The sequence below is a fragment of the Pelodiscus sinensis genome, chromosome 1 (assembly GCF_052426305.1).
Source record: "Pelodiscus sinensis isolate ZL-2025 chromosome 1, ASM5242630v1, whole genome shotgun sequence".
NCBI lineage: Eukaryota > Metazoa > Chordata > Testudines > Trionychidae > Pelodiscus > Pelodiscus sinensis.
Window position 1 is genome coordinate 148,747,018 of NC_143052.1, and position 20,402 is coordinate 148,767,419.

Below are 20,402 nucleotides of genomic sequence, written 5' to 3' on the forward strand. Positions count from 1 at the left end.
AAACCACATCAAAAACGGCTGTTCGCTAAGAGTTTGCAGGTTTGGTTTCTAAAGGCCTGATCCTGAAGATGTTGAGCTCCTGAAACTTTCATTGATTTTCATAGGAAATGTCCATGATCAGAACCTACGGGGATCTGGCAATACTCTAGAGAGAGAGAGAGAGAGAGAGTGTGCGCATGCGTGCACGCACATGTGTAAAATCTTACTAAGACTGCTTGTGAAGGAGAAAAGGGAAGGGGTCAGAATCAGGCTCAGTAACATTACTGAGTATCCCCATTATTGGTGCTATTACGGATGGCATTACAACTTCAGCAGAGCATATTGAATAGGCAGTAACATATTTAAAACATGCTTTCCTGTGGCTGCAGTGCACTTTCTGTTACAGGCATAACAGATCGGCAGTGATACCTGTTTGCTGTTCATCACTCTCTGACTGAATCATTTGTTAGGGACAGCTACAGCTGTATGCCCAGCAAGTGTGTTACATGGTGCCAAAAATATTATAGTCACAAACATTATAGTCTCTGTGCCATGCAGAGTCAAGCCAATAATAAAATAACATTTTGCATTACAACTTTTTTTAATTGGATCAGAGGAAGAAATGTAACTCTTATAAAGACCACCTCAGATTTTGTCAGACTTATGTATACTGGTGATATTGGTTAGATGGATACCTCTTGGTTGTAAACATGTGACTATGCAACAAATCTTAATTTTGAATGTTCTCTTTGAAGGGTGATAGAGATGCAGCCGTGTTAGTCTGGTCTAGCTGAAACAAAAGGAACACTATTAAAATGGGTCTCCAGCAACCCAAGAACCAAATGTTCATCTGAATGGTCAGAAGATGAAGCACAAAGTAGAACCTGTCCATCTAGGTAGAACCTTAGACTGCGCACTGAGTTACCACACCCATGTGAGGAAGATATCAGCTAAAGTTAAGATGAGCAACAATCTTCTTAGAAAACTGGCAGGTTCCCTATGGAGTGCTTGTGCCCCAATCCTGCTCTTGCCACCTTGTATTCGGAGTCAGCATACCGCACACCAATATGGAATCAATTTTCACTTACCAAAATGATGAATTCGCAGTTGCATGCCACCGTGTGCATCATCTCCAGCACTCTGCATCAAACTCCCCTCCCACGGTTTCCAGTTCTGAGTAATGCTGCTGCTCCTCCTATCAGACGAGAGGTTGCCACTGCCCAATTTTTTAAAACCACCAGCTGCTCATTGGCTATCACGTTGCTCATTATGATCTCCTCCACCATGTGGAAATGCTCTGACGAGAGCAATGGATATCGGTTATAATCCCCAACAAGTCCTTCATTGCTAGCCCCACAATCTGCCCCATTTCAGTGGTCTCTGTTGAACAGGTTCTGGACTGGGCTAGGTACCTGTGCAGCCAACCAGTATTGCTGGGGCCTTCGTGACAGCCCTTTGTGCAGCTGCTGTTTACCACAAGCAATGAAGCATATTGTCGATAAATGCCTGCTGGCTAGGTTCAGCGGTGGTCCAGAAGAACTGCATCGCACCAGTGAAGATGCCATCACTTGGCTAGATGACTATGCACATGCTAAAGAGGTTTCTTGGAAGTTTAGGCTGTTTACATTAAGCCTGTCTTATGTTGAGATTTTGCTGCAAACACCTCCCTTACTGAAGAGGGAAGTTTCATCATCAGACCTTGTCTCCTATTCAGTGTTGTAAACTAGAGATAAGGATTTGAAGCAAACGTAAAATAGAACTTTACAGCAAACCCCGAAAATAATTAAAGATGGTGTCTAAAAATAAGGGCTTACAATTGGTCTTTAGTGAAGGTTTAATTTTCCATCTTAAAAAACAGAGGATGGCTCAAACAAACACCCCAGACACATGGACCTTTTGAATTTGAAGACAGTTTAATGGAGTTCAGTTCCAGAATTAATACAAAAACCATTCTGAACTATGGAGGTATAGAAACCTGAAGGGCAACAGTGACTTTGGATCTGCTTCAGAGACGCTACATAAATACAGCCTGTCTGTAGATGTGATGTTGAAGAGACTGTGGGCTTTTAAAGATCAATACACTTCTGAGTTAAATCATTGGACCTTCCTGGGTTTGAGCTTGTGCCCGAAGCTGTAGATGGCTGTGAAGAGGAAGAAGCTTTATTCCTAGGAAAGTAGTATCTAAAGAGAAGAGTCAAGGAAATACTCTAAAATTTTAAACCAAATGTCTACTAATGGCATCAACTTCAAAAAGAAAGGAGGCAGAATACTCACTATACACCTTTGTCTTTTTTTTTAATCTAACAGAACTGCTGATCATGGCATTGTACAGCAACTGTATTTTCCCCAAGAAGAGACAAAAACAGAGTTTTGACACTTCTTACTCCTGCCAGCCCTTCAGAAGTTACTCACCTATGAAAGACTCAGCTGAATTCTATTGTGCTTTTGCACACCGAGACAGAGAGAAACTGAACAGCATACAAAATGAAAAACAAATTGGATTTGTAGGATTCTCTTCCACAGTTTCAATAATCAAAAGTTGTTAGTATCAAGGCAGATAAGGTTTAAAATACATAAGAACGGCCATACTGGGTCAGACCAAAGGTCCATCTCACACAGTATTCTGACTTCCTACAGTGGACAATGCCAGATGCTCCAGAGGGATTGAACAGAACAGGAAATCATCAAGTGATTGTTCTCCTGTCATCCGTTTCCAGCCCAACAGAGGCCAGGGACACCATTCCTATCCATTCTGGCTAATAAGTATTGATGAACCTAACCAGTTAAAGTCCTGGTCTTTACAACATCCTCTGGCACGGAGTTCCACAGCTTAACTATGCGCTGTATGAAGAAAAACTTCCTTTTGTTTGTTTTAAACCTGCTACCTATTAATTTCATTTGATAACCCCTAGTTCTTATGTTATGGGAGCAAGTAAATAACTTTTCCTTATTCACTTTCTCTATACCTGTCATGTTTTTATAGACCTCTATCATATCCTCCCTTAGTCTCTCCTTTTCTAAGCTGAAAAATCCCAGTCTTTTTAATCTCTCTTCAGATGGAACTCGTTCCAAACCCCTAATCATTATTGCTGCTCTTTTCTGAACTTTTTCCAATACTGATATATCTTTTTTGAGATGAGGCAACCACAGTTGTACATGCAGTATTCAAGATGTGGGAGTACCACGGATTTATACAGAGATAATAAGATGTTCTCTGTCTTATTCGCTATAGGGCATCCCTGCTATACATCCAAGATAAGTCCCCAAAAACGTGGATGCATAGGAAAATGATGTAAAATGGGGATTTTTTTTCTTGTAGCTGACTTCCATTTGCTCAAAATTTTTTTTGGTTGGGTTTGGTTTTTTGGGGGCAGGCAATGGGAAGACTTATAATGCATGTTTCTACAAGTGTCAAGACGTTAATGAGGAACCGAGGTATACCAGTTCGCCCTGTATCCCTTTTTTAAGGATTCTTACCATTCTGCTTGCTTTTTTGACTGTCACTGCACACTGAGTGGATGTTTTCAGAGAACTATTCACAACGATTCCAAGATCTCTCTCGAGTGGTTAGAGCTAAATTAGTCCCCATCATTTTGTATGTGTAGTTGGGATTATTTTTTCCCATGTTGCATTACTTTCCATTTATCAACACTAAAATTCATTTGCCATTTTTTTGCCTAATCACCTAGATCTTTTCAGCTGTCCAGTATTTTATAAAGTGAATTATCCTAGAGTTGGTGGTCCTTCCCCCCCAACGGTCCCCCAAAGACAATCCTTTAGTTTATGTGGACTGACTTGCTGATCTTTCTGTCTTGCCTGATCTGTGATGGTATGTCACACCACTGCATGCACTGGTGAGCTGGTTTAGTGCAATGAAGTGTGGTAAGCAAAGTTACATGACCACAAAATCCATAAAGTGACTTTTTACACATAAGCTGCTCACTTCCTATGAATTTGCTATGCTATTTTGTTACATAAATGTATTCTCACCCACACCCACACACCAGTGTGATGGTGTGTTCGCGCCGCGCCACACCACACCAAGAGAGTGAAGGTGTCTCAGAAAGGGGTAATTAACTTGGGAGGCCGACGAGCGCTCCCTAAAGATGAAGCCCATCTGGGCAGGAGTAGGCAGCTGCTTTTATTCAGCCAAGAAATGGGAGCAGAAGGGGGCTGCAGTGTGGAGGTTCTGGAATCACTTTCCGGGCCTAGCAGGAAAGGAGGAAAAGTGGGGAGCAAAAGGCCTGGAATCCGGACTCTGAGGGCATGGGTTCATGCAGGGGGTGGTGAAGAAGGAAGACAGCAGAGGAGGGAGAAGCCAAGGGAAATGACAACAAGGTTTGACATGTTACAGACTTGGCTGCTGATTGCAGGGTCCCATAGCCAGAATCCAGAGCAGCAGGTGGGTTTGGGTTTCCTTCCCAGCCACTGGGAAAGTGGCACATTTTTAGTAACAAGAGGAATCCCCTAAGAAAACTGCCTGGAATGGCACCTGGACACCTGGTCCAGGGAGACTTGTTACCCTGGAAGGGGACAGGCTGGAGGGATAAGCCACAAAGACGAAGCTCTTCAACTCGTAGAGAGCAGGAGAGGCCATGACACAAGCCACTGAAGGAAGGGGGGCTTTAGAGTGGGCAGAAGTGGTCCCCAGATGCAGCCACAAAGTGCTGTCCCAGTGCTGAGTAAATCCCATCCCTTTCTCTTACACACACTGGGATTCCGCTCACTGGGCCTGTGTCTGGGTCAGTTTTGTAAGTTGCTTTTATAACATAATTTTCAGCACTACAAATGTGGGACATTATAAAAGAAACCCAAATGACTGTCAACGGAGTACTGGTACACACGCACGCACGTGCACACACATACACGCAGAGCATCATACACAATCTTCTCCTCCTCCAGAAGACTTCGTATCCTGTACTGTGTACCTGGTTGAAAGCGAGAGATCAGTTCAACATAGTTTTGAGTTGGAGTGTTCTAGTAAGATGTCTGTTGCTGGAAAAGGATTCATCAAGATCATACAGTGAACATTCTGATATTTGCAGAGAAAAGTCGTTTAATTTTGAACAAAATAAAACAACTGTGCTTCAAAGGATACATAAATGTGGGGATTCCCCTTGTGGCTAAATATTTTCGGATGAGCCGCTCAGTACCATACCAGTTAAAACCTTTTGTTGCATGTCCGATTCGTGGAAGATGGATGCTTGCTGCAAAAGAGAACAGAAAAGCTCTTCAGGTTGTAAGGCATTTTAAAAAAATAAACGGATGTGCCATTCAAGCTACACTCAAAGGCAAAAGAATATTCTACTTGTAGTGGGTCAACCTGTCTCCCGTTTCATTTCAGAAGACCATCACAGAAGAGATGGAAGAGACCCATTAAAATTAGAAACAAAAAACAGGACTGTGTAACACTTTAAAGACTAACAAGATGGTTTAATAGGTGATGAGCTTTCAATTAGGTCTTCCCAATCCATGACCCAGCCGGAATCTTTAAGTGGAATTACATGCGCAGCTCTGGGCTGTGTCGTTCTTTCAAAGGCACACAGACAGACACATGCACACTTACCATTCCTCTTCTTGGCTGCTAAATAAATCTTCTTTAAGCCCTCTTCCAAAGCAGACAGCTTAATGCCAGACAGGATGTTGGACCGATCCCGGTGCTGTGCCACAATCAGGGCCAACTAGAAAGAAAAACATGCCATTTATGTGTACGGCAGTAATGATTGCTAGAAAATAGCATTAAACAAACCCTTTATAGGCTGAAAAAAAAAAAGCATTCCCTTTTCTTGTCTTTGTGAACACTTATTTCAAGCCAGTCCTATGTTGCATTAGGGTCCCTGCTATTTAGTGTAAGATGTAATATACACTTTGTGTTGTTTCAAAAATACTTTAGCAGAGAGAACATCAAAGGGGCTTTTATAGTTACCAAATCCTGGCCTTTATTTCTGGATTCTTTATCGTCAATGGGGAATAAGAGGGTTCTTCCCAGTGCCAAGTCTGTCCGAAAACCAAAAACATAAGAAAACATTCAATGCCACAAAGAACAAAGGCGAGTCAATGCAATGCTGATTCTTACAGGCTTCTGCACCATCCTTCCTAGTTCTCCAGGACACTGTGCACCACACATACATTTTCTTTGGGGGAGGGGTGTGTGAGACGATGGAAAAAGAAAAAGATAATAAAACATGAGGGGAGAGAGAGACAGAGAAAAAAATGTCCAGGCTACAGTAAGATCTAATCTGTAAGATCACTAGTGTGTATGTGTATGTAGGAGAACAAGAGGTACTGGAAAGAGCAGATGGCCTGGTTAGACACATACAGAAGTTGCTCTAAACCACCTCCTCCTCATAAAATCATTGTAACATTTGAACTGCAGGTTTAGCACACTGCCTTGCGCAGAGAAGAAATGCTGCGACTAAAGAACAAGATCTTTTTCCCCAGGAAAAGATCAAAACGACTGAGTCCTATTGAAAATCTTCTCACTCCAGATCAGAGGTCAGGGTCAAAATGTCTCCTTGCGCTGTCACTGCCAACACCACACATAGGAAGTACCAGACTAAAAGGAGATACTATGAGCATCACACACTGAAGTTATATTTTTCAATTTTACCTTTCATTCTCCCTGCCAGCTCATATATTTTCCTGGGCTGATCGGAACGAACCTCCAGAGCTGTAAACAAACCTCCCCGTCCCCAGCGGCCGGAATCATCTAAAGCAAAGTTACAAGTTAGGTTATTTTGCAAAATCGAGAACCGTGTCCAAAGAGATGAGCTTCCAGGTGTATCTGTGCTAGCCATGCCTTCTGCAGGGTCCAGAGACATTCTCATGACATATCACAGGGCTTACTAAAAACAGACATGGAAGATGAGAGGAAACAAAAAGTCCCTGGATGCCCAGCTCTCTCATTCAGTCCAGGGAACAGATCACATAATCCCTGCTCTGCATTCCAGAGAAATAAACCTCACCCACAATCCCTGCCAAGCCATCCCAAAGGAAAATCCATCCCGGGTTGTCTGGTAGCTTTTCAGAGCATGGAGGAGAATCAGAAAAACAACTGTGCTCAGAGGAAGAGATTAGTTCAGAGGAACTGGCTGCAAACCACACAGGCAGGGGAATCCTTGTTCTACCTCCCACTGTCCCCTGCAGCACGGTGCCACGTTGGAGACATTGCCTCAACTGTTCAGACCCTGGGGGCAAGGCACTGGCAGATCATGAGAGCTGGAGCCCTGTACACGTTAATTCTTTCATGCCCATCCTTTGCCACAGGCATAAAGCATAGTAGAGAGTAGGGCCAGGCTGTTCTTCTGGGATCATCGCCTATTTATGTTTTCACTTCCCAGAGTGCCTCAGCTCTTTCTCCTTCTGCACAAAGCAATGCCGAAGCATTACGATTTCCCCATGTTCCCCAGCTGCTAAGACCCTGAATGCCCAGATGCTGAGTTCAACTAACACACTCCCAGCATTCCTCCACTCTGCTGATGCCCTTGCCCAGCTAGACTCAGATGCCCCCCTTTTGCTAGCTACGGTGCAACCTGGATGCTCCTTTCTGCTGCTGGAAGGGGGCCTGCCCCACCACTGCTGGTCCATCAGGGTGAGATTACACACAACTTGCTCCATGGGCAGTGGACCTTGGTGGAAACACACATTTATGGAGGGGGCTAGGTGTGTGTGTGGGGGAGGGGGGGTATCTTTGCAGATTTCCTTTCCTCCGCAAAGGGTCACCTTTCGATAAAGTTATATTTCCAGCCCATCCCAATGGGAAGTAAATCTTCTGAATGGGACTCAAGGCTGAGCAGCCTCACTGAGTCAGCCAGCATGCAGGGCCACAAGCGACCCACGTACAGAGCCACCAGGAAGGAGCTCGTGCTTCACCTTCTGAGGAGAGGTGCTGCATGCTAGGAAGTGTGCCAACCCGCTCCCTTGACTTGCAGCATACTAACCACGCCGGCCCCATGCAGGCTGTAACCACCACTGGGCGGATTTGAACCTGGGACATCAGCGTAGGAGCAGCTACAGCGGGGGCTACAAAGTCAGCTGGCTCTCAGCCCAGGCTGTAGAGCTCCCTTGTTCTTATCTCTGGCTGTAAGCGATGTGAGTGCCGCTCCACGGGACAGTGAGCTGCACTAGGAGTGTGGGTTACACTGTCACTACGGCTCAGCCATCTGGCTGCCAGGCATGAGTCCGCCCTGTCCCCAGCAAGGCTCTTTGCTCTGGCCAGTCCTACCTATGCAGTGGACAAGGATTGCATCCTCCTCTTCCGCTCTGGGGTGGGTAACGTCCCCCATCACATACTGGATGGAGTTCAGCTCGGTGTCTGTGTCATCTACCGCCACATCCAGCCCGTCCTCCCCCTCCTCAAAGGCGTCCTCTGAGTCGCTCTCTTCCGAGGGCAGGCAGGGGGATCTGTAGTGATTTGCCTCCCACCAGGCCATCCTGAAACGAACAAGGCAAAAGGAGAACAGGCCAAATGAATACAGGAGGGCCAAAGTCTGCCGCTTTAAACCATCACCACGAATGGCTATAGATGGGTTCTTGAGACACAAAGCTCAGATCCCGAGCCACAATCTTCCCCCATGTCCAGAAACCAAATGGTCACAGGGCGGCTGGTGCCTGGGGCTGAAGTAGGTCAAGCCTCCCTATGCCAAAGCAGGTGCTCCCAGCTGATCAAGGAAGAGTCTCTGGCTGTACCTGCCTTCGGAACCGAAGATCGAGTGTTTGAGCCCCGCCCTCAACCAACCTGGCACCCTTGGGACATAGGGGATAAGGAGTTCCCCGAAGGTAGGGAAGTTGGGGGGCTCCTCCAGTGGTGCAGTAGATAAGGTAGACAAGGAAGGGTGAGTGGAAGTACTAGTGAGAGACAACTGGCTGAGACAGGGCTAGGAAGCAGCAGCAGCAGGGCAGCCACAGTCCCCTGGGCAGCGAGAAGACGCCTGAGGTGGAAAGAGGAGCCGTTTTTGTTTACGTGTGGCCAAGAAACCTGCCTCAGAGCGACTGTGGGTCTGGCAGCGGGTGCTGGAGAGGCTGGGGTGAAGCGGTGATGTATACAGGCACTTTGGACAGAGGAGAGTAAGGAATATCAGTGGTGCAAAAGGAAAGGGGAGAGGGCAATTGGAAGCCCCTATCGTTGATTGGCCCTGACTACGAGGGGTGACCCAGGATTTATGGAGTCAGATTATGCAGACGCCCTGCTTTGCTTAAGGAAGGGCTGCTCTCCTGCACCGGGGCCTGGAGGATGCCAGCAATGGCGGGATTTCCTATTCCCATTGGCAGCCAGATAACAGAAGCAGCAGGAGTTGCAACTGGAGCTTCAGAAGTGACTACCATGCCTGAGGAGCGGCAGCAGCAACCCCTCCATGGAGATCCAGCAGCAAGAAGGGACTGGTAGGCCCAGGTACAAAGTAGGAAAGAGGGGTTTGAGGACTGTGAAGGCCAACCAAGGGAACATTCTACTTATGGATAAGTGGGGCATGTAAGCAGTAACTGTCCTTCTGTGAACTGGGCTTTTAAGACTGTGCTCTGCACAGCAGAGTCAGAACAAGCCAGGGCGTCTCTGGATGGAATCCTGCCTTGTTACTGCAAGCTCCGAAAGGGACCAGGAGAGGCAGCTTCCTGGAGTTTGCATGTTGTTGTGGGGGGGCTGAGGCACAGAGAAGTTCCTGCCCCTGCCCCACTAAGAACAGACACTGTGGGAAAGCTGGATGCCAAAACCTTGCGTGCCCCAGGTGACAGTGTGAATTCTGGAAGGTTTGGACCAGGAGGGATAGAAGGCAGCGTGAATGAGTCAGGTGTGGGGAAACAGGACACGTCAGGCACCCACTGGGAAGCGTGTCCTTGGGAAGAATGCATAAACAACAAGAAGTCCTGTGGCACCTTATAGACTCACAGATTTATTGGAGCATAAGCTTTCGTGGGTGAAGACCCACTTGGTCAGATGCATAGAGTGGAAATTCCAGAGGCGGGTATAAATACACAGGCACGTGAAAAGAAAGGAGAACCGATCAAGAGGAAGGCCAGAGATAATGAGGTCAATTTAGTCAGGGAAGATGTGGCCCATTTCTAGCAGCTGATGTGGAGGTGTAAACACCAAGGCTACGTCTACACTGCATCCCTCTTGCGCAAAAGCCTATGCAAATGAAGCGCAGATTAGCAAATTGCCATGCTTCATTTGCATAATTAATGAGGCTCTGTTTTTGCGGAAGAGGCTTTTGTGCAAAAAGGTGCCGTCTACACAGCTCCAACCCCCTCTTGTGCAAGAGCCGTTCTTCCTCATTTTTCCAGGAAGAACGGCTCTTACACAAAAGGGGGTTTTTGCGCAAAAAGGAGCTGTGTAGATGGCTTCTTTTTGTGCAAAGTCCTCTTGTGCAAAAACTGCCCCAATTAATTATGCAAATGTGTGTCAATATGCTAATCTGCACTTCATTTGTATAAGCTTTTGCGCAAGAGGGATGAAGTGTAGATGTATCCCAAGAGAGGAGAAACTGCTTTTGTAGTTGGCTAGCCACTGGTACACCTTTCTCTTCATGTGCCTGTATATTTATACCCGCCTCTGGAATTTCCACTCCATGCATCTGACGAAGTGGGTCTTTGCCCATGAAAGCTTATGCTTCAATAAATCTGTTAGTCTATAAGGTGCCATAGGACTTCTCGTTGTTTATGCAGATTCAGACTAACACACCTACCCATTTGATACTTTAAAAGAACGGTGTCTGAGATGAGGAAAGCTCACAATGTAAGGGACACAAATCCCTAACTGAGGGGCCAAGGCAGAGCAGGGCACCGGGGAGCAGAAATTCATGGCAGAGACTAAACATCAGGAGCCCAGACAAAGGAAAAGTCAGAGAAGGGCATAGGCATGGAGACCATGCACAAAATGGATTCACCACTGATAGCCACTAAAGGCACAGTTACAGCACGGAGAGGAGAGGGCATGAGAGACCTGCTCTCCTTGGCAGAAAAGCCTGAGAGCAAGCCCAGAGAAGTTACTGAAAGACCAACAAGGGTTGGCATGCCAGACATCTCCTGGGACAGGAGCCAGTGGGACTTGAAAGATAAATCCACGGCATACAAAAGGAATGGCAAGGGAGAGCTGAGTTACTCTTCACTCCACCAAAGGGAGAGCTTGTGCCACGACAGCCTAAAAAACCAACAGGCAAAGGTTGGAGAAATGAGACGAGGCTCTTGACTGGATGCCCGGTGAAGAAGTCAATTGTAGGGCTGGGGTTCACGACTCTGGGCACGTGGGGAATACGGATATGTCTGAATCTGCATGGCAATTTTTATATTTTGTTTTAGGGGTGAGAGCCGTCCAGCTGGGGCTTCACAGGTGGGAAAGGGGGGATCATGCTGGTGAAAGAAGCAAAACACAGGAGGCTGATCCTTCTGACTGAAATAGGTCCAGTCCCCCTTTGCTAGAGCAGGTGCTCCCAGCTGGGCCAATGAAGGGTGTGTGGCTGCCCTTGGAGCTACACGGGGTCAAGAGCATTTAAGTGAGGAGGGCTAAGCAGCTGCTGGAAGCAGCAGGACTGCCCAAATCCCCCGGGAAGGAAGGCATTGAGTAGCCTGAGATGTAAAGGATGGTAGGAAGAACTGGTTTGTACATGTCTGGACAACAAAGCTGCCTCAGAGAAACTATAGGTGTCGCACTGGTGCCTTTAGAAGCCTTGTCTCGAATACTGTTGTGATGGGTGGTTTTGTAGTGTTAAGAAGGGAGAAAGGAGCTTTGTGATAATCATTTATAGAAAAGTGAGACTGAGTGCTAAGAAAGGGGAGGAGTCGTCCAGGGTGGCACACGTAGAATTAATGAGAAAGTCAGATAAAGATTCAAACCACAAAGTACAAATTCAAATTTCACGGAGAAAAGATACAGAGAAAAAAAGGCCAAGTGTGACTGATATCCGGAGCTGAATGTGAACCTGCTCTGACTTTGGGCAGCTCACAGTGGGGTTCTCGTATACAGAAACATAGGGCTGGAGGGACTTTGTGAGGTCGTCTAGTCCAGCTCTCTACATTCAACCAGGACCAATTAAACATAGACCATCCCGGACAAGTCTCTGTCCAAAATATTCTTTAAAAAAAATGAGGAAGTGAGCTTAACCAGCCTTAGAAAAAGTTTCCTAATGCTAACCTAAATCTCCTTTTTTATAGAGTAAGCCCAGTGCTTCGTGTCCTAGCTCCACTGGACATGGAGAACAGCTGACCACTGTGATCTTAATAAAAGCCCTGAACATATATGTGAAGATTTCACAGGTGCCTCCTCTGTCTTCTCTTCCCAAGACTAAACATACACCAGTTTCCCCTCATAGATCAGATTTTTCTTAACATTTTGCTATTTTTATTACTCCTCCAGACTCTTTCCAATTGGCACACATCTTCCCCAAAGCGTGGTGCCCAAAACTGAGCAGAGTGCACTAGCTGAGGCTTCACCTCTGCTGAGTAAAGCGGTACCAGTATCTCCTGTGTCTGATATACGCCACGGTTGCTAATACACCCCAAAGGCAAGGCATACCTTTCTTGTAACTGCATATGAACTGACTCTTATTCAATTTGTGATCCACTAAATCCCCCAGAGGCTTTTCAGCAGTACTACCTCCTCGCCAGTTATTCTCCATTTTGTAGTTGTTCATTTGGGGTTTTTTCTTCTTAAGTGTGGAACTTTACACTTGTCACTTTTGAATTTTATCATGTTTGTTTCAAACCAGTTCTTCAATTTGTCAAGGTAATTTTGAATTCCAATCTTGTCCTCCAAAGTGCCAGCCACCCCTGTCAGTTTGGGATCATCTACAAATGTTATAGGCCTACTCTCCACTGCAAGGGATTAATGAAAATAGTACTGGACTCAAAACAAGCTCCTGCAGGACCCAACTAGATCTGCCCTCTCATAGATAACTACTCTTTGAGTGTGGTCTTTCAATCACTCCTGAATGCACCAGATAGTAATTTAATCTAAACAACAACAGTTCCCTAGTTTGCTTAAGAGAATTCCATGTGAGACTGTATCAAACACCTTACAATAATTTAGACATATAACATTTACAGATTCCCATCACCTACTAGACCAATATCCCTCTCAAAAAAGGAAATAAGGTTGGTTTGAAAGAATTTGTTCTGGACAAATCCATGCTGGTTATTCCTTAACACCCTATTATTTTCTAAGAGCTTACAACTGATTTGTTTAATAATTTAATTTGATATCCTTCCAGGTATTGAAGTTTGACTGAGCTATAATTCCCCAAGACCCGTCTGTTCCCCAAATAAAGATAGATACTATGTTTGCCCATCTCTACTCTTCTGGATCCACTCAGCACCCATGACATATCAAAGATAGTCGCTAAACATTCCAATATTACTTCAGCTAGTTCCTTAAGTACCCTAAGATCAAATTCATCAGGTACTACCAATTTGATTACTTCTAACATATGTAAATATTCTTTAGCTTATTCTTTCCCCTATTTTGGCTTGCATTCTTTCTCCCTTGTTAATTGTAATGGCCTTAAGTATCTGGGCACAATTTACATTTTGAGTGCAGACTGAAGCAAAATAGGCATTCAACATCTCAACCTTCTTGATATCATCAGTCATTAGCTCTCTTTCCCCACCCAGCAGAAGACCTTCACTTTCCTTCATCTTTCTCTGCATCCCAATGTAGTTCGAGAACCTCTTATCACTGCCTTTTATGATGCTTGCTAATTAGAACTCATTTTGTACTTAGGACCTTTCTGATTTTGTTCCTGTATGCATGTGGTATTCTTTTTTTACTTGTCCTTAGCATCTAGCTATGTTTCCACTTCATGTAGGAGTCAGGCCCATAGCTATGAAAGTGAGCCAAAAAATGGATGCTGCCATTGGGTTAAAAGTTGTTTCTGCATCAACAGTTCTACATCCTACAATTTAAGCACACACTTGAGAAAATAACGCTCAACGGTGACCTCTTCCTCCACCTCTTCCCATGTTCCAAATACCCTGCTATGGCAAGACTGACCGGAATTTGCAGCTTCCTGACTTATTTTTATCAGTCTGACGTAGCCAGTTTCCCTGCTAACCATAACAGACCCCACACTGCTTCGCAGCAGGCAAAGCACAAGCCTACTTTTTCTTGTGTTCGGCTTCTACTTTCTTCTGTTTCTTTTCTTCCAAGAGCCGTGCTCTCTTTGCTGCTGCCTCCTGTCGTTTCCTCCTCCGGGCCTCCAGCTCTTCTGGGCTCAGCACATGTTTCCTCTTGGCAGACACCTCCTGAAGACCTGTGACAAAGACCTGGAAAGGAGAAAAGAACTGCACATAAACAGACATTTCTATCAGAATCCATCTTATCCAATGTCCCATACCCGTTTCCCTCCAGGCTTTTAGTCTGCACTGTCTCAGACTCCCCAGCTCAAGCAGTTCACGAAACCATGAGCTAACAACAGTGACTTTTGCTGCTGTGACCTGCATTTGAACCTCTCAGACGCTAGTCTCTGATCCATTCCAAATTTCCCTGCATCATCCAGCCCTCACAGTCTGCTATTAATCTCAACTCATCAGTAACTGAATCTAAATATTTCCTCCTTTGCAATTTCAATGATCACTGACTACATCATATTCGTCAGGTCTTTCCTCTTACAGTTGCTTTATTTCGGAGGGCTCTTCCTCCTTTGTTGGTCTCTTCAAGGACTTTCTGAAGATCCATCAACTGATCAAATGCTCTTCTGTCTTCTCTGCTGGGTTCTTTCGAATAATCTCTGCCTTCATATAGGTACATATGATCTTTAAAAAAAATTAGAACATATAAAGGCCTCCCAATGGGCCAGGAGCATCTGCTAAAATTATAGTAAGTAATCTACTATATATATTCAGGGAGTTTGTCTGTTTGTGTGGTTATCTTGTTGTTCAAGTCTCCTAAATGGTAAGAGCTAAGACCACCACTAACAAAGCAATGTAAGGGTTTGGTTGTTCCAGGAAAATAGGATGCATCTGGAATGGGATCGCTTCTCATAAAACCAAACAGAAAAGAACGAAAGAGACAGAAGCACCAGGAAGCTGAAAGTGGCTGGCAGGAGGCATGCTGTCTGGAACTGCCCCATCGCTGAGTCTCTCCCCCTCCAGGGCTATGTCTACACTGATGGATTATTGCGCAAGAACAACTGTTCTTCTGCAGAGCGTCCACACTGCCCACCCGTTCTTGCACAAGAAGATTTACAGTACGGCGGGGTAAGAGAGGGCTTCATGCGCAAGAGCTATGCTCTTTTCAAACAGGTGTAAGCTCTCTTGCGCAAGAGCTCTTGCGGAAGAGGGCATGTGGACGCTGGGCAGGGGTTTCTTGCGCAAAAAAGCCCTATGGCTAAAATGGCCATCAGAGCTTTCTTGCACAAGAGAGCGTCCATACTGCCATGGATACTCTTACGCAAAAGCACATCTCGCACATGGCAGTATGGACATGTTCTTGCACAAGAACCCTTGCGCAAGATGTTCTTGCGCAATAACCCACCAGTTTAGACATAGCCCAGGTGTCTTGTATGAAGCCCGTTATTGGCTGTTCCCCTTCGTCAATGTGAGGGAGCAAGAGGAAAGTGCACAGTTTACTGCGTTCCTCACTATGGTGCATGGGCCAGACGAGCTGTACACTTTACTCTTGCTCCCTGACAGGATGAGGAAGAGCAAGTAGTCCTGGTACAAATCTGGGGAGATGGGCTTTGATCCTCCAACACACACACACAAACCCCCATCCCTCCTCACCCCCCAAACCCTGACTCCTGCACCCCTTACACCTCTTAACCCTGACTCCTGTACCACCCACACTTCCTACCCCCTCCCTTCCTCAGCACAACCCTGACTCCTGCAACTCCTCACATCACCAAGCCACTGCCATGACTCCTGCACCTCCCCACCCCCTGCCTTGAACCCATCTCACTCCACCTACACTTACATTTCTTACGGGTACTGTTTGTATCACCACCCACCACCACCTCCTGCCCTAAGGGGTCCTCGCAGTTGGGTTGTGATACAACAGTACTTGTAAGAAATGTAAGTTACTTTCACCCTGGACTGAACCAAGATGAGCCAGAAAAATAGGATGAACCTGGAATAAGACTGCATCTCAATAAACTTCACAGAAAAGAGATAAACCGGAGAAATGTGGAGTAAAGCTCTGGTTTGGCACAGCTAAATCAATGCTTAAGGTTTGAAAATTAGAAGAAAGGGTTATTGCAAACTACACTGACTATAGACCTTTTTTGTTACAACATAGCAAATGATCAGAGTTTATAGGGATGAAGAAAAAATACACATGATGGAACTCCCATTTTTAAAAAAAAACTAAAAAATGTGTTTTTAAGAAATCCAAAATAAAAATTTACTTCATCAAAATAACATTATGTTGAAAAAATACAATTATTTAAATAAAGCATGTACATTTTCCTTTAAAAAAAAATTAAGGACCCGAGCAACACCAGGTAAATGCGCTAATAAGTAAGCCCTTCTGAACCGAGTGTCACAGTAACTACATCATATATATTTGGTCATAAGCCCGTTCATTCATAAGCCAACCCTCCCAAGTTAAAAAAAATTGTAAAAATCACAATGACCCGTTCACAAGCCGACTCTATATCAGCAGTTTGCAAATGTCTGGTCTCAGTTTATCAGCATACGCCACCGGCACGTTGGGATGTTTTGTGTACCTGGAGCATCTGCCGGCACGGAGCCTCTCAGCTCCCATTGGCTGCTGTTCACCATTCCCAGCCAATGGGAGCCGCAGGAAGCAGCATGGGCCAAGGGACGTGTTGGCTGCCACTTCCTGCCATTTCCATTGACCTGCAAGAGCGAACAGCAGCTACTAGGAGTTGAGGGGCTCCGTGCCTGCAGACACTCCAGGGACATAAAATGTCCTGGCATGCCGACAGTTTGCTCTGCTGGGCTGGGAACTGAAATTTGCCAACTCCCTCAACCTAAAAAAAAATTGGTAAAATGTAATGACCCGTTCATAAGCTGACCCCCATTCTTTACTGCATCATTTTTTTACCAAAAAAAAAATTAGGCTTATGATCAAGTATATACAGTAATAATTACATTAAGTAATTTGAAGTCATGCCCTCTTTATGGCACCATATCCCATTCTAACAGGGATAACTGTTGGGATAGTTTTATGAGGAAACACATAAGCATCTCACTGAGATAACTAAACCAAATTTCTGTCAAGGTATTAATCCCCATCAAGGGTTACATGGACGGCAACTTTGAAGTTTCAAGTAGAATCTGTTTGGAGCTATCCAAGCACAAATGGAACCCAGGCTCCTAAGGGCAGCAATTTCTTTGACAGTTACAGCACACCGGGATCTGAGATACCACAGTTTCTCTTTCAGTCAGTAATATGAAATACCACTGCATGGAAATCATTGGCAAATTGGATACTGTAACATCATGGAATCCCCAGTCACAACTCCATAGTTAAGGATGAATTTCATTTTGCACTTAAAGCCAGAGATTATGAATCAAACACACTGCATGGAGCGACACCAAAAGGAGAAAACATGAGAAAAAAGTATCTACAAATCAGTTGAATCCAGTCAGGAAGCATACCCACTAACATGCTTTAATCCTAATAGTACAGTTATTGCATGCTGTAACCACAGGACAGTTAAGATTACTTGGGTGCCATACCAGTATTTCTTTCCCTAATGTTTGGGTTTTTTTTAAAGTGTACCCTTACCTCTGACATTCCAGGGTTTGTAGCACTTGGTTTTGGGATAATTACAACATCCCTATGATGTTTTTACTCGTAAGTTACTGATATGAACTCACAACTTTAACTCCATCTTAAGATAGATCTTTCTCTATGAATAAAGTCAGATATAATACTTGACTCTTGCCTAGAGTCTTACATCCAAGGGTATCAAATAATTTTCCAGACATTAATGAATTTAGCCCCACAGCCCCCTGTGAGCAAATCAGAATTATTTCCCCCGTTTTACAGATGGGGAAACTGAGACATAAGAGGAAGGGTGTGTTCAACAGTCACAAATCAAGTCCGCGGCAGAGCCAGGAATAAAACCTATGTTTCCTGATTTCAGATCCTCTTGTCTAACCACAAACACATCTTTCTTCCTTCTAAAGTTAATCTGAAAAAAAAATCCCACCATATAACCCCTGGAAATCTCTAATAGCATGCAGCTTTGAGTGTCTTTTGTGTGTAGATAGGATTCTCACACTTACTTTCTGTATCTCGCACTCTGCTTTCCTCTTCACTTGGTAGCACAGCATCCATTACCCACACTCCTTCTTTTGTCTCTCCAAGGATATTTTCCAGGTCCACATCTTGGATGGTGCTCTCTTCGGAGGAGAGCAGCTTATCCAAACCAAACTTCAGGATTTCACTCAGCTTGAACAAACAAAAGGATGAAGCTGCACATCACCATATCTTATGCTACCACTAACCTATTATGCCTCAAGATTTAAATGAAAGTATCTGTGAAGAGGGGAATCAGGCACTTCATGTCACCCTGCAAAACACTCATGCTGCGACAGCTGTTATTCTCTCATTCTGCCCTCATCGGTTTTGTACACTTCTCTAGACAGACCCACAGAGCAAATCATGCTCAGCAATATTTACCGTGCCAGCCACAGGTCATTAGTAGCTTCACAGTTACTCAGACACCATGCAGATGCCACTGCATTGAGTCACAGTCAAGAAATTATCTTTACAATCAGAAAGGCCAGGAACATTTTCCTTTTACATGAGCGCTTAAATATCTGTAGAAACCCAAGGGGAAAAAGCACCAGCACGGCATATCACCACGCACAGGCTCAGTTTAATTTCTCAAGCTGGAAGCCATCATGGCTCGGGTAAGTTTATGGGACAGGGGGACTAGAGAAGGGAAAGGGCTGCGTGATAGTTTCTCAGTGTTTCACTTTCCATGGGTCTCCTGTCCTCCTACATTTCACTGCATTTGGAGTCTGATTACATGAGCTTGCAGTCCCTTCTGGCATTAACACTGTGCAGCTTAAGAGACATAAATCTCAAAGCAAAATTCAGCTTTGCCTAATCACAAATCCCTCCCTGGAACCCGAGATGACAAGAGCTCAGTGTAAGTTTTGTCGGAACATTTGTCAAGCCCAGGACAACTTGTGAGTTACCAACCAAAAGCTAGCATGATGCTGAGAGCACAGTTCCGTAAGAAAACCCTATGCGATCCTAGAAGCAACAATGCCATTTTCATGAAAATATCTGTAACAGTCAAAAAACAAAGGAAATCTCCCCAGAAAAAAAGTCTTAGACAGTGCTCGAGTCTCATAATTAACATCCAATTGTCCCCAAATTTCAGTGGTGTTTGCTTCTGGGATTTTGGCTTGCTCCATAAAAAGTGATGCAATCAGATACCACGTTCTTTCCCATTCCCCTCCAATGACAATGGCATTTGGATCAGACTCAACCTGAATACACACACAGAACGGGGCCCTCCTCCGTAGCTAAGGGTTGATGCTGTTAAAGCCATACTCAATTATTCTCTTACCTGCACGTCTGCTGCTTCCTGGGATGTGGGTGCTCCGAGAGCAAACTGCCCCCCTTCGATAATGGCGTTCGTAAGCTGGAGCTTCGACGCAGCTCGGCGGTAGATTATTTCTTCGACGGTGTCCCGTCCAATGAAGCGGATGATTTTTACAGGCCTTGCAAAATGTAAGAGAGTCAGTTTAGTCATTTATATTGAATTACAACAGTTTCCCTGAATAATGGGCCAAACTCTGCAATCGGTCCTGACCCAGCCCAGTGGCCCAGTTAGGTAAAAGTAAGCACAGGTAGAACCGCAAAAGGTGATGTTGACCCAATTGCCATGATCGAGAGGAAGAGGGGACACAGCAGAGAGCAGCGTTCCACATTCTGGACACCTGGGGAGCACAGGATTGCATGGGATCAGGGGAAGGAAGAGGTAGGACTATGTTGAGGACCCAAATTGCTCTGCTTAGCTCTCCTCCACTGGCAGAACTGGGGGAGGAATGGGGAGGCCTTGATAATAAGATAGTGAGCAACCAAATACAAAATACACCACAACAAGCAGTTCTGTTCCTATTTCTCACTTGTTCTGGCCAATCCTGTGAGCTCTCGCGGTGGCTTGCAAGTCATTTTGTGGGTTAAAATCGCTATCAACAAAAATGACTGTATCTGCTGCAGTTAGATTCATGCCGACTCCACCTAAAAACAAGTTTTAAACAAAAAAGGGATGGTCAGTAACACATTTCTGGCTCATGAAATAGGCGGTTAGGCTACAAAAGGGTGGATCCATCAGATAACATGAAAAAGAACCCAACTTTGCTCCAGCACTCGAACTCACTTATGAGGCTCAGAAAAGTTTGGTTAAAGCTTCTGAATTTCATTTTCTCACACTTCTATGCTTCCAGCTTTCCACCAGGCATCATAAAAGATGTGTGGTCTATTGGTCTAAAAAGCAATTAGGACTTAA

The 20,402-nt window shown here is 44.9% G+C and overlaps 1 protein-coding gene across 2 annotated transcripts in view; it reads right to left on the reverse strand.

Moving 5' to 3' along the window:
* Positions 1–1,871: 1,871 nt before the first annotated feature.
* The window catches only part of CHD1L (chromodomain helicase DNA binding protein 1 like), a 47,362-nt gene continuing 28,831 nt past the window's right edge, over positions 1,872–20,402 (reverse strand). For both annotated transcript variants that reach the window (XM_014578483.4, XM_006132874.5), the window contains 11 exons: positions 20,020–20,134; positions 19,458–19,611; positions 18,160–18,325; positions 14,576–14,718; positions 14,066–14,229; positions 8,204–8,412; positions 6,590–6,688; positions 5,906–5,976; positions 5,546–5,660; positions 5,078–5,186; positions 1,872–2,160 (listed from right to left, as the gene is read on the reverse strand). In XM_014578483.4, coding sequence (XP_014433969.3) covers positions 2,046–2,160; positions 5,078–5,186; positions 5,546–5,660; positions 5,906–5,976; positions 6,590–6,688; positions 8,204–8,412; positions 14,066–14,229; positions 14,576–14,718; positions 18,160–18,325; positions 19,458–19,611; positions 20,020–20,134 — 1,460 coding nt within the window. In that variant the 3' untranslated portion in view covers positions 1,872–2,045. The remainder of the gene's footprint in view (positions 2,161–5,077; positions 5,187–5,545; positions 5,661–5,905; positions 5,977–6,589; positions 6,689–8,203; positions 8,413–14,065; positions 14,230–14,575; positions 14,719–18,159; positions 18,326–19,457; positions 19,612–20,019; positions 20,135–20,402) is intronic.